Below are 13,080 nucleotides of genomic sequence, written 5' to 3' on the forward strand. Positions count from 1 at the left end.
CTAAAGATACAATTGTAGATTTCTGCTGGTTTCGTTGTTATCATTATGAAAAGCCAGATTGGTTACAGCAAAGTGGATATTTTATATGGTCAGTTAACAACTAGTCCAACGGAGCTATGATGATGCTAGCGGGAAGAATACCTGAAACATAAATCGTTAGGCGACTTTATTTGGCTTTTCAGGAGGAAGCACCATCCAATAGAATTGTGTACAATTGGTTTTCCCAATATCAGCGGGATTGCACATTTTTCAGTGACCATTTCGTAAAGGTCGCTCATCCACACCTGTTGTCACTAGTAATGTTGATGCTGGGCTTGAAATTGTCAGTGGCAAACCATAAGATTCAAGCATTCTTGCACGTTGATATGAAAGCAACGATATTACATGGTTACAGCTACCTGAATATACGGAGAACCCAGGTTCAAGCTGTCGGATCTTACAGAACTTGATCAAGCTCGTGTAAACAGGTGTAAAAAAAATAAAACAGAGTTAAATCGAATTTAGTATATACTACATCGTTATAGGGAACGAAACTTGGATCTATTCAGAGGAGGCGAAACTAAGCAGTAATCAACTCTTTGGATATTTCAAAGTGAACCGAAGCCAACAAAACATTTGATTTGAGGTGAACTGCCAAACTAATGATTATTTGTTTTTTCGGTTACACCGCTCATGTGGCAACTGTAGCTTCAGAAGATCGAAGTACTGTAAATGCTGAGTGGTAGACAACAATTTGTTTGCCAGAATTCATCAATGAATTGAGTAAAACAAACCCAAGTCGTCGCATCATTCTTCACCAACACAATGCCTGCTCCCACTCAGCACACCAAACTGTTGGATTTTTTCAGTAAAAATGTTGATTTAATTACTCATTGTCCGTATTCACCGGATTCAACACCTAATGACTTCCCTTTACTCCCACACATGAAAAATAAGATGTGGTGAGCGATTTGTGTCTCCTGAAGCAGCTGTTAACATATTCGAACAGCAGTTTCTTTGGTACTTACTCAAACTGCTGTTAAAAGTTAACGAATTGGCTTAAACACAGAAAGGTCCATTCTTTCGGATTCCATAATATTGGAACGCAAGCACACTATATCCATAACATGTTTAAACAAATATCGTGTTTCCCTGAAAATAAGACCCAACCAGAAAATAAACCCTAATATATTTTTTTCAGATTGTTAGTAATATAATCCTTACTTCAAGAATAAGCACTACCCCCAAAATATACCCCAGTAGCTGCCGGATCACTGTATTTATTTACATATAATAACTGTATACAGATATTTATGAATTTGTATAAATAGACAAACCCTAATATGTCTTCGGGATAAAAAAAAAAAAAAATATAATGTAAGACCCGGTTTTATTTTCGGAAAAAGATAGTTAGTACCTTCCAGTGCTTCTTTATATCGACATCCGGGTGATGAACCATTCTCTTATACAATGCTTTCGTCTGGCCCAGAAGGTCATCATCTCCAGCTCCCCCAAACGCAACGTTGAACTGAGAGTTGGGGTTATACCAGAAAGAATCTCGTAGCGAATAGCCAATGAGGTTTCCATTGAACTCTTTTAGAATATTTGGTAATGTCACGTAGTTACGCCACGTACCTTGACCACCTATAAGAGATAATTTAAATGAAAAATCTTAATTTTGCACATATCATTCCAACAAATATAATAAACAGGTATATATTTATGAAAATTTATGTGTAATTCTTCATTTCTTAAAAAATATATGTAAAAAATAATGTCGTTGAAAATACTAGGAAGTAAAAGTTAGATGTTCCTTTTAATTAGATTAGTTGATTACAATATTAAAATGTTATTTTATCCATAAAAATAATTAGTTTTTAATGGAGACGTTAGTAGCGAGGTTATTTGTTAACGTTACGACAAAACTAATGCGTAACGACACACTGCTTTATGATTCTTCTAAAAAAAATCTGAGTAACACTTATAAAAAAGTGTAAATCAAACATAATCTCTTTCAAACTATAGAACAATACAAAAATATATATTTTAAAATTAGAACAGAGGTCATGGAAAGCTAAACCATTAAAAATTATAGAGATAACAGGGCTCATAGTGGTCTGGTCTCTTCTAAATAGATCAAAAGTGACCCAAAAGCTCATGAAAAAGTGACAAAAAAACTCATCGAAAAGTAACTTTAAATCTTGATGCCAAACTTGCGCATAAATTGAATTTTACATTCTTTTTTTTTTTTTTTTTTTTCAATCAACATTGGGCCGGATGGATCATAGCTGAAATACGTAATGTTATTACATGTTAAGATTAAAAATGATTTTTCTTCAGTTTGTTAGCTAATAAAAGAAATTAGATTACTTGTGTTTAGAGGTTCATTATTAATTACATATTTGCACGGTTCTAGAAAAAAAATAGATACAGAAGAACTCTCAAACCCACCTTGAGAGTTTAAGCACCCACCACCCACCCACTTTGCTTTAGAAAGAATAAAAGACTGAAGTGAGAATAAAGATGACTTAGTTTACATGTGGCAACACAGCTGCACATGCCAGCAAGTACTGAAATTTTCAGAAGAATAATAAGTAATAAGTTTCTGTCTTTTTCCATATTTTTATTTTTTTCTTAGAAAACTATCAATACAAAACATAAATCACACACACACACAAAACTTTACCCCTCAAAAAACAACTTATATTGACAAAGTTGAAAAAGGTAAATTTTAGTGACTAACTTGAAAAAAAGTAACCTTTAGTTAACTTGACTTGCTATGAGCTCTGAGATAAAATGAGGCCTGTTCCAGAAAAAATGGACACGGAGAAGTTGCCAGAAAACAGTAAAAACATAATATATGGAGACAATACGTTTATAACAAAAAGTATGAACATTTGTGAATAAAGTAATAGACATCTAATGAGAAAGAACTAATTTGTGATAAACAACCACAAACTTTGATTTAAAGAGTGCCATGAGCAATTTTACACTACTACTGTTGAATGATTTTGGGCCTGCTTTAAATTGTTTACAAAAATCTAACATTGGTGGACTGTTTCTTCGTTTGTTTCAACTTGTGTTTCACCTGAGCCCAATACCGTTCGATTGATCGTAACTCAGGACAGTTTGATGGATTTGCACTCCAATGCACAGCCTTGATGTCATTTATCTCATAGAGTTGCGACGCCGCTTTGCTATATTGACAACTAGGGAAATCAGGCCGAAACAGCACAGGGATGTTGTGGGATGAAATGAGGGCCAATAATCGTTTCCGTATGATACTTATATTATAACAAAAAGGCTTGCTCTTCGCACGGGAAGATGTAATAAATACAAAACGAGAAATTTTAATATTGTAGAAATTATACCCTTTCCCCTTCTAGAAGTTGAATTAACGAAAACGCTCCATAACATGTTCGGTAATTTTACATGAAGATATTGCGTACCGAATTTCCCACCTGCAATTTAAGAGAATCCCCACAGCGGGGTACTACTTGAATAAAGAAAGAGGAATTTCAATAGTATAGAGAATTTCCCTCTTTTTCCCCTTAGGAGTGGACCCAGCGTTTTCGAAAATTTTCCTTTTGATAAATGGTATACGTTTTCCCATAATGAAAACGGTGACATCTGTTGTGTGTTATCATATTACACGAAAATGGCTGAACAGTATAAATTTTAGAACATAGTATCTACCCCCATCTAGGACACTTAAAGTCGAGGAAGTATCCTAAGGGGTGGATAAGGATGTCAAAATTTATGTGAAAATCTCATGTACGAGTCTTGTAGTCTTCGGACAAGAATCATTAAACTCAGTACATAAAATAAGCATTAAGAATAAATGGAAATGTATTACAGCGTTTTGGAAATTTCCTGCTTTAAGCAAGAGCAAGCGGACCATTTTCTATAATTCTCGGGACCCTAAGAGGGATGTGGGGATCAAAATTTCATCCAAAAATAAAGTATTTCACGAGTTCCTCCAGTTAGGACGATGGAACTCGGTAAATAAATTTTTCATTAATCCTTTTGGGATTTTGGGATTCTTAAAGTAAATTTTAGTCTTTCAGTCAAGTAGCTACTGCATCATCACTATTTATCCTAGGATTTTGGTTCGTACAGAAAATCACGGGGAGAGAAGAAGGAGGAAAGAAACCATAACACGTGTACTCTGTCTAATGGTCATGTCGACGACATATGTATGTGTTCTTGGATCTCATAAAATCTATTAGACAGCATTTACGAGAAAATAAAATAAGCCTTTTGTGTTGTATTTTTGAAGTGCAATAGATGACGTCATGAGCTCCACCAACTTGATGAGCTCCTTCTCAAAACACAGCATAAATCCTGAAAAGCGTTAATGGTTAATAATAAGCGGACACGCATCGTAGCACTTCTAGACTTCTGGTTTTAAAGGAAAAGAGGAACATTTTGTATAATTGTTTTAGATATATTAAAATCGACGTTCTCTAGTGTTTGTTTGCGGTTGCGTCACGGGGAAATGAATAACTTGTTTGAAATGAGTTTCCGAACAGTACATCTCTCAAGCTGGATTTCTATCACAATCACTTTGCATAAAGGGAACATCCCAAGGTTGAGTTTCAAATTTATGGAACAGCAGAATATTTTATGTTTATATATATATATATATATATATATATATATATATATATATATATATATATATATATATATATATATAATGCATTGAAATATGTTCTAAGAGGGAAAATAAAGTTAAATACTTTCTAAAAATGTATTCTTCCAGTGCGAAAAGCGGTCATTTCAGCTGGTTATCATATAAAACGTAGTGTTCAATTGGAAAGCTTCATAGAAATGTCATGATTTCACCCTCTGGAAATACGATACCCTTACGCAGATTTTGTTTCTGCTGCAATTAATTTATAAGTATGTTAAAGTTGGTCAATAATCAGATAACCTGGCTATCAGAATTAAAAATTACATAACTCCAATAGTAGCAACATTATGAAACAAATAAAAACATAAACAGAATAACGTTTTACCTATGGTACAAGCGATGCCTCTGTTTTCAACTAAAAGTTGGGCTACGTTACGAGCTGCAATTCCGTTTCCTGCTGTCAAACTATCCCCTATGGCAGCTATCACATCAATGTCTCCTGGTCTAAGCTTGTGAACACTGGTCGGTGGCGATGGAGATCGAAAATTGGTTGTGTCACAAGGAAATGGTTCACCTTGAAATAACTGGAAAGGAAATATGGAAGATGATTAGTTTCATAAGTATTAATCAATAAATAAAATTATTTCCCCAATTTCTCTTTAATGATTAGTACGAGTAGAATGGTTTTCAACACTTTGTAGAGTGAAGAGTATTACTTATTAAAGAAATGAAGAAAAAAACATATGTGAATAAGGAAATTGTACAAAAATTATTATTATTTACTAAAGAAAGGAAGAAAGGAAACATCTATGTGAACAAGGAAATTATACAATATTATTAATGTTTAACGTGGGGAAAATGTCCAATGATGAGAAATATGGATATAAATTGAACCTAACAAAATTATATGGTAAGTGTAATGTAAGTCCTCATCCATAGTTTCCAAGAAAATAGAGAAAAAACTAATATTTAAAAACCTAATGTTTTATGTTGTAAGATAACCACGGGATGTGTTAGGATGAAATTCATATTGAGGTACAACCTCATCTAACTATTGATTATGACAGGAGCCAGTAGCGTAGCCAGGATGTGTGTTTGGGGGGGGGGCAAGTGCTGTTATAGGTACATATAGAAAAATTACAAACAAAAAATATATAAACATAAAAATATATCAAAAATTACAATCAAAGTACCATAGTACATTGTCGGACCTCTTTGGGGGGCCGGCCCCTCTGGGCCCCCTTCCCTACGCCACTGACACGAGCAACATGGCATGGTTAATGCGACACAGCCCAAAATTAGGATTAGCTCTTAAATTTTCATTTTTATTTAATTTTCTCCGTATATGAAACATTCTTCAATCGATGGATCAGATTAAGGGTTGAACAGAATGAGATCCTTAGAGATAATCTCTCATGCGTAGTATTCGAGAAAATTGAAGTTTAATTTCGGTAAAATTTGTAGACTATATATTTGGTTCCTTGCCAATAACATGAAGTTATCTGTAAAGTATTGAGCGTTTGGAGGTCAGAATTGAGAATAAATTTGTTATGTTTTGTGAATAACATTATGAAACCACATTATGTTATTTTTTTATGACCTTTTGCTATTTTCCCATAACAACCTTAATCTTGTCGCTATAGAACTACTGTTGCTTTTGATTTAAAGAAAATTGTGGCACTTGATTTTCACAAACCTGTTTTGAAACTATCTTAACACAATTTAGGGAGTTGTACATACAAAGACCGAAATGAATTATAATTTAACGTTTTCAGATCCGGTCTATACGGTGTATGCATTAGAACCTCTCAGCCAAGTTTTCTCAATTTCTAACTGCTGGTTAAAGATGTGTGTGGTGGTCTGGCGTTGTCAGCGTGGTATACGACACCCTTTCTGTTGACCAATTTAGGCCATTTTGTTTGAATTGTTAGGTGCACTCGCGCTAATTGTGTTCAGTACAGGTCCGAGTTCATCGCTCTGCCCAGCAGCAGCAGCTCATGATCCACCAAAAACACAGCATTATAATCTTTCTGAGCGTCAGTGTGAGCTCTGCTACAGTCTCTCTTCGCTTCAACTTCTTTTTCGCACATTGTTGCCATAGGTTATCCACTTTTCATCAGATTCGCTGATGGAAATTCCATCGAGATCATATGGCAATCAAACGTTGAGCTTCTTTCCGTAGCCGGCTTTGTCCAAATGTTTTAATATTGTTTAGTGATTAAAATTTAGATAATTGGAGATATCATGATTATTTAGACTTACATGCCAGTTTTGCACGACTTTTGGTGTGATAGTTCACCCATTGCGAGGAGCATTCTGAAGATCAACATTTCCAGAATGAGAGAGGCTTAGTAGTCTCTTGGCAATTGCCTTTGAGAACATATTTTACCCATAAATAGTACAAATTTCTTCGCAAGCCTACGCACCATTTGCGTCTTTATCGAAATAAAAGTGTAAAATATAGCGCAGTTTTGTTGAGAGTTCACTCATCTTTACGTCGCAATACCTTATGTTATATCACAAAAATTCCAATATCTACTTTTTGCACATACTGTATATTAGCTTCAACTATCAGCTGTCGGATGAAGTTATGCCTGACGTGCTGCGACATATATACAGTGTGATTTCAGACACTAATATCATCTCATGCACAGAAGTCTCACTACCTTTCAGGCTACCTGATATCATAAATGATACTTTTTTATTCTGCTGAAACAAACCATTTATTTATGTAAAAAAAATACAGTGTTAAGTAGCTGATTGTATTTAGTGACGTATGTACTACTTGTAAGGATGCACTTAACAGTGCACTGATGCCTCGAATATGGTATTTAAAAGAATATGAAGTGCATGTTTCCTATTAATTTTCTCAAACTACCATTGACTTCTGCTACATGTTAGATATAGAAAACAAAAACACAGTTTTGAAGGTAAAAGAATGTTTCGTTTGTGTTATTTTTCTGTTAGCTGAATTATCGACTAAGTTTGTGACTTACTTTTGAAATTTCCAAGCAATCCAATGTAACTTTTTGAGACTAGATTGTCATCTACTTAAGAGAATAGTTAATCTACGATAGGTAGTTAAAACGAACTATGAACGGATATACTTTTGTTGCTTTTGAGAAATCTGGATAAAATAATAACACCCATATCCGACCTTGATTGGATTTGGATTGAAGTTCATTAACTACCATATCCGACTAAAGTTGAATTTGAAACGGAAGATGTTTTTATGTTTTAAAAATCACGCCAAATGATTTGGTTCGTTCTAGTTATCATAGAAAGCATATAAACGTTCTTCTCTACTAAGCAATTACGTGGGCTCTTTTGTCAGTATTCTCTCAGTAGGTAACATTTAAAAATGAGTGTTCTGTGCATGTAGATACTTTGTTTAACTGCTAGTCATAAATGTGTTAGCACAATGCTTACAAACCTTTGAACAAACGTTAAGAATATGGAATGAAAATCGATTTCTCACTATTTAATGAGTTTACTGATTGTTGAAAGAATTCATCATTCGTTAATTTTATCAAATATTTATCACGAGTACATATTGAAATTTATTTAATGTTTAGTACATTGGTGTTTAACCTCAAACTAATACTTAGCAAATTGTTTATTGTGCTGATTTTCTTTTAATTTTTGTTCTAAATAACAATTGGTCATTATTTTATGAACATTTGAGTGAAAATCTAAACTCGAGCTAACTTGGCAGCTAAAGGTCTCCAAAGGAAATTATTTCACGCTGGTATTAAGCAAGTCTATCAAGGTACATTGAGAGGTGTCCCCTCGTGATTCGTGTAAAATTGGTTCAAATACAAAGTTCTCCACAGCCCAATGTGTATTGTACTAATTTTAGCGGCCGATACGGTTAATGTGCATATTTATGAGCATTCATAAATCCATGCTAATATTGACCAAGATTGGATGAGATCCATAGATCGCGTATGATAGATCACGCGATGCACTATGCCAGAGGTCAACGCACAGTGATTGATTAAAATGACTGCCTCTAACTAACTGAAGCTGTTAGGCAGTTGAAACTGATACGTTATTTCTTTCATAGCTGGCACTATATGCCACAAACGGCTTATTATCAGTATCGCGATATTTCAGCGTCAGACAAGATATTTTTGGCAATACTCTTGTACGTCATCAACTTGAGTTTGCTACCAGACTAGAGAAGTACTATACATAGTGCGGCAATTTTAAATCGAGACTGTTTTTGTTTCTGAAGATGCGACGAAGCTGCCCAAATTAGATTTGGAGCAAATAAAAGAGGAATGTTTGTTGAGTAACTGACACCAACTGCATTGATCTTGGCTTACAATTACGTGTGTGCGCGTGATGAGTGTAGACAGGTGCTGCTATGCTATGTCGTGAGGTCAACATGGAACAAAAAGTGAACATGAAGTTTCTTATGCGCCAGGGGAAGAGTGCCACAGAAACTAATCAAATGTTGTAACAAATGTATTGGGCCACTTATTTATTTCATACACGTGTGTTTTCATGGTACAGGCGTTTCAAGGAGGAATGGGAGTCAATTGAAGACGACAAACATCTGTGTGAAAGAAAAACAGTGATAACACAGGAATTGGTGTAGAAAGTGAGAACACCGATCACGGAAGATCGAAATGCGATATTGCAATCCTTACTGAGGTGTTGCACGTGAATAAAGAAACTGTACGGCAAATAATAATCCACGATCTCAACAAGAGGAAGGTCTGTGCCCGTTTCATTCCTTAATAAATGACTGGATAGGGTTCATCACTGAAAAAAAAAAAAACTGATTGCTACCTTCAATAGGGACCCTAACTTCCTCCTGAATATCATTACTAGGGATGAGACATGGGTTATTCAATGTAATCCATCGACAAAACATCAGAGTGCAGGGTGGAAGTCTCCTAACTTTCAGAGACAGTTAATGCTTCATCTTACTTTGAGGTATTGAAGCAGTTGCTACAATGTATCACACGTGTGAGGTCCAAGTATCAGGTGATGTTTAGTGGCGTTTGCTCCATGATAATGCCCCAAGTCACAAGGCAGTGATTATGCAAAACTTTTTTTTGTCCCAAGAGGGGAAGTTGTCCCACCCTTCCTATTCACCAGATCTGACCCCGTGTGATTATTTTATATTTACTAAACTAAAATCTACACTCAAAAGTTCGGACTTTGATTATGTAAGGATCGTCAAAAAGACCCCGATAAGGTTTTTCAACAGCATTCCTCAAAACGACTTTCAGCAATCCTTCTATGCATTGATAGCCAGGAAGCAACGATGTATGGATGATGCAGAAAAGTCGTACTTTGAACGATCCAAGGTAAGAAACGTTCTATGTTCACTCACTTTCTTTTTAGAGCTCCAGTCTCGATTTCAAATTGCTGCACTGTGTGTGGCAAATTAATAAAAATCTTGAAGTGTAATGATTTACTTCATCTTAATGATCTCATCGATAAACTTAAACAATTCACTTTTTTTTTTCTTTCTTTTTGTCATAAGAAAATCAGTTCATTGATCCATCCCACAATTCGAAACAATCTTAGGAAATGCAAAACTCGTAATTTTAGTTTTAGATAAGATGACCTTTTGCTATGCAAGGAACTACATATTATGGCGGAACTGGCTTCGAGTAATTGTTATATCATTAAGTTCTCCAAGAATTCTGAATACAGATAACTTGTTTTCAACCAAGAACTTAAAAATACTTGAAGGAAACGTTTCACTAGTAAACATAAGATAAGAGCAAGTGCATTAACAAGTAAGCTCCTTTTCATAATCAACAAACAGCATTCCTAAAATATTGAAAATATCTACAATAAAATAGAACACATCAAGAGTAACAGCAACTACAGAAGGTGCAAATTATAACGGGGTTTACTTTTCGTTGTTTTGCATGACCTTATTTGAGGATTGTAATTTATTACAGTTTACTTAGTAAAGTAGACTTTTTTTTTCTCTGTTAAAAGATTAAGAACCACCATTATAACGACGGAAAAAAAATGTTCTAATTGTCACAAGAAAATTCCTTAGTGTGACTTGTTTTGAGTAAATGGGTTAATGTTCAGTGCTCCGGTTAGTAGAGTGACATATACTTTCTTTTCTCTTTTTAAATAGTAATAATACAAAGTATAAAATTAATATAAAATATTGAATTTTTGGTGGACATAAAGAACGAATTGCTACTGTAGAGCTAACATATTGAACTTTAACTGTACCTGTGATGTGCGTGTGTGAAGTGTGGAAGTGTATAAATCATGTGTTGGTGTTTAAATATGATCAAGTATGCACAAAAATCGTTATTCAACCTTTAGAAAAATTAAATATCTTTCCAGTTCCAGGTAAGTATACACAATTTTAATCACATCTCCACCTCTGATTTTAGTACGCTTAAGTTTCTTTTTTTTTTTTTTTTATTTACCTCTATCGCAGGCTTTGAATACTATGATACCAGTTTGCATATTCCATCTAGGAGTCCAAATTTGTAAGTTTCGCACTGTCCGTCTTGTTCCTTTGAGAGTTCAGTAGCTCTGCAACTCTAAACTAATTCGTAAACTCAAGGAAATTTTTATTTAAATCTGATATTCAAGTACGTTCCTCGCAACACTCAGAATACTCTCCACATGAGAGACAAACTTTGTATTTCATGTACGGAGTATAACACGTGCAGTCTTTCTTCTTTTAACGTTCGCGAGGAGGAGGCGAAGGCTTAAATTAAAACGTAGGGGGATGTATTGGAACATTATTTATTAAAGGATCTACTTACACACACAATTTACCTTAATCCCGGGTGGAGATATTTGATCAACTCCAGGGGAGGGGAGAGGGAGGGAGTATGCCTGAAAATAACACTGGACACATACAAACACGCCAAAAATCTTGAATGTAGTATTGTTTCCTGAAGACCTTGCTCCATACCAGTGCTCACTCGAAGGTAAACAATTGCAATAGACTATGTGCGAATCTAAATATGACAGTTTAGTAACAATAATACTATAGAGAAATTTGCTTAAGCTTATTATAATGAATTAGAGTAGCAAAATGTCGGAATTTATGCAATTTTAATTACAGATATTGAAAAATGTATTCTTTAATAGCTACTAATTTATTTCACGTGAATATCAATTAGTTCGCTTCCAGTACTATGTTTTGAAATGATTTAAAAGAGAATATTATACTTGTTCAGTTCACTAGAAACAAAAGAAATATCGATTTTATGAAATACATAGAGTGTGGATTACAATAAGAATTTATTGTATCGGAAAATCCGACCGCTTAAAAGAAACATTACATATTTTCTTAAGGATATTCAGAGTAGAGTATTCCGTATCTATATATTACTATATTTTATAATTTTATTTATTCATTTCTTTAGTTATACTTTTTTTTTTTTTTTATTGAAACACCTAAGCGCAGTGTGCGAATTAGATAACCTATATTGGGGGGAATAAAATTAGGCCAAAGGACATAGTCTGAAGGTTCAAATTTCAAAATGAGACAATAAATGCCTTACCCCCATATATATATATATATATATATATATATATATATATATATATATATATATATATATATATATATATATATATATATATATATATATATATGTGTGTGTGTGTGTGTGTGTGTGTGGCATGTGTAATAAATAAGAGATTTATTAATTTAATAAATCTACCGACAATAACTATGCACACATATATTGTGTGACATACCCACACCCCACTAAACCTTTCTGAACGTGTTTTAATGTTGTACTCACTCTTGTCCCCGTAGCTCTCTAAGGTTTATTTAGTTAATAATTCGGCTCCAGCGATAGCCATGATCACAAGCATATGTTAATTTTTCCACTCATATTGAAAGCTTCCACTTTGCATTAAAACATACAGATTGCGAAAAGAAACCTACTTCAGTCTTGTGAAAACCACTAAAATTATCAGTTAAACCGGATATATTTTTTTTTTTGGATGGTCCCGATTGTTGCTGATCCCGATTTCTCACATCAAGGTCAAATCGAAGGCCAAATATTTAAAATCTCTCAATTCAAATTTCGAGCTTGTGCTTCTACTTCACGCTAAAGCTGTGCTCATCACGACTTTTTTTTCTCCAAATATCGATTCCGTGATGGGCACGGAAAGTCAACACTTAAAAATTACTTTACTGTTAGGTTGAAGATGAGTTGATTCACTATGGGCTACGTTATTTAAATAAAGTAAAACATTACACTGAAGTTTTTCAGACAACATTAATTGCGTGGACAGCAAACTGTATAGCGAAAAGATGGGAAAATGAAGGGTTAACTTTTAAAGAAACCCGCTCCAGTTGAAATGCTTATACAGACACGGACAATGACACGGAGAACCAGTCGTATTAACAAATGCTGAAACAAATCTTGAATTATTCGCTTATTCACCTAAAAATCACCTTCATTAACATGTCTGCTCACTAGCAGCGTATCCCCCAGCGTGTA

At 34.3% G+C, this 13,080-nt stretch overlaps 2 protein-coding genes across 2 annotated transcripts in view; one reads left to right on the top strand and one right to left on the bottom strand.

Moving 5' to 3' along the window:
* The window catches only part of LOC145694431 (phospholipase B1, membrane-associated-like), a 165,860-nt gene that overhangs the window by 26,609 nt on the left and 126,171 nt on the right, over positions 1-13,080 (bottom strand). The window contains exons 3-4 of the mRNA XM_081770643.1: positions 5,001-5,199; positions 1,397-1,623 (exon numbers count right to left, since the gene is read on the bottom strand). Of these exons, the coding sequence (XP_081626769.1) occupies positions 1,397-1,623; positions 5,001-5,199 (426 nt within the window). The remainder of the gene's footprint in view (positions 1-1,396; positions 1,624-5,000; positions 5,200-13,080) is intronic.
* Positions 10,717-13,080, top strand: part of LOC145694414 (phospholipase B1, membrane-associated-like) — a 449,404-nt gene continuing 447,040 nt past the window's right edge. Inside the window, exon 1 of the mRNA XM_081770617.1 lies at positions 10,717-10,954. Coding sequence (XP_081626743.1) covers positions 10,899-10,954 — 56 coding nt within the window. The 5' untranslated portion in view covers positions 10,717-10,898. The remainder of the gene's footprint in view (positions 10,955-13,080) is intronic.

This window comes from Thermobia domestica, chromosome 1 (genome assembly GCF_964235325.1).
Source record: "Thermobia domestica chromosome 1, izTheDome1.hap1.1, whole genome shotgun sequence".
Classification (NCBI taxonomy): domain Eukaryota; kingdom Metazoa; phylum Arthropoda; class Insecta; order Zygentoma; family Lepismatidae; genus Thermobia; species Thermobia domestica.